The 994-nt window shown below is 40.1% G+C and overlaps 1 protein-coding gene across 1 annotated transcript in view; it reads right to left on the minus strand.

Annotated features, from left to right (window-relative positions):
* The window catches only part of LOC119586440, a gene marked incomplete in the record, with an annotated part of 52,503 nt that extends 51,987 nt beyond the window's left edge, over positions 1-516 (minus strand). Inside the window, 1 exon segment of the mRNA XM_037935169.1 lies at positions 73-516. Within this exon segment, the coding sequence (XP_037791097.1) occupies positions 73-501 (429 nt within the window).
* Positions 517-994: the final 478 nt, after the last annotated feature.

Here is a 994-nt window from a genome sequence, read left to right on the forward strand (position 1 = left end):
GAGACCACGATTACATTATCCCAAATAAAAAATCACGAAGAAAAAATGTGCAATGAAAGTCGATAGGCCTACCTTGAACATGAGTTGGCAAGCGAGGTCAGGGTCAGTCGTAGCCTTGGTTCTGTTCCTGTAGAAGTCCACGAAATACTGTCTCGGGAGGAGCACCAGCATCCCTTGGCCGCCAGGAGCCACACTGCTACCCAAAGACGTTACATTTCCGAAGATAAAGCCCTCGGTAAGTTCTCTTTCGTGGGGAGTCGTTTTTTGGAAGCCGAATTTTGCAAGGAAATGGAAAAACTCATCCTCCGTGTTCCATACGCCTTTCAAATGCAAGCTGTAAGTACTGCTGATGATGCTCAGTAACACCGCAAGCGCGCATGTTATTCTACTCTGACTGTTTCCCACACGATACATGTTTACAGTTACCAAATCAAGCACATTTCCCGACCACGGAGCTGCACGTCTACACGGGACGGATCTTTGCCATCGACTGATCTCCATTTTCAATCAGCTGGCCGTAATGCTGACATTTTGGTGACCTTTCATTCTCTCTTGTTTTACTCTCTTTTGTTCCCTAGCATCAGTAATGTGCATATTAGATTATTCTGCGTATTTATCTTTTTTTTTTTTCAATATTCTTCGGTATGATCTGATGTGTATGATTCATCTTGATGTTTTGTCAGATGCAATTCTAGCAAGGCTAAAACATGAACGTGTACTGAGAGCACATGTATTTTCAACTTCTATGTTTTTTTTTTTTATTCTGTACTAAATGTATAAACAATTTTGATAAATGGAGGAAAATAAAACAGATGCGTTCTAGCGGGAACGTTTTCTAGCTTGCTTCCCAGTGTGACGTCCATGCTGATTTGTATATGAAAACAAATCTTTAAACTTAGCGGATTCTTACATTTTACAATCTATTTTCGCTTATGAAATGTTTCTCTCAAGATCAAGTGCATTTATTTACGAAACCGAATAAATAAATTGCCAC

This window comes from Penaeus monodon, chromosome 21 (assembly GCF_015228065.2).
Source record: "Penaeus monodon isolate SGIC_2016 chromosome 21, NSTDA_Pmon_1, whole genome shotgun sequence".
In the NCBI taxonomy this organism is placed as follows: Eukaryota; Metazoa; Arthropoda; class Malacostraca; order Decapoda; family Penaeidae; genus Penaeus; species Penaeus monodon.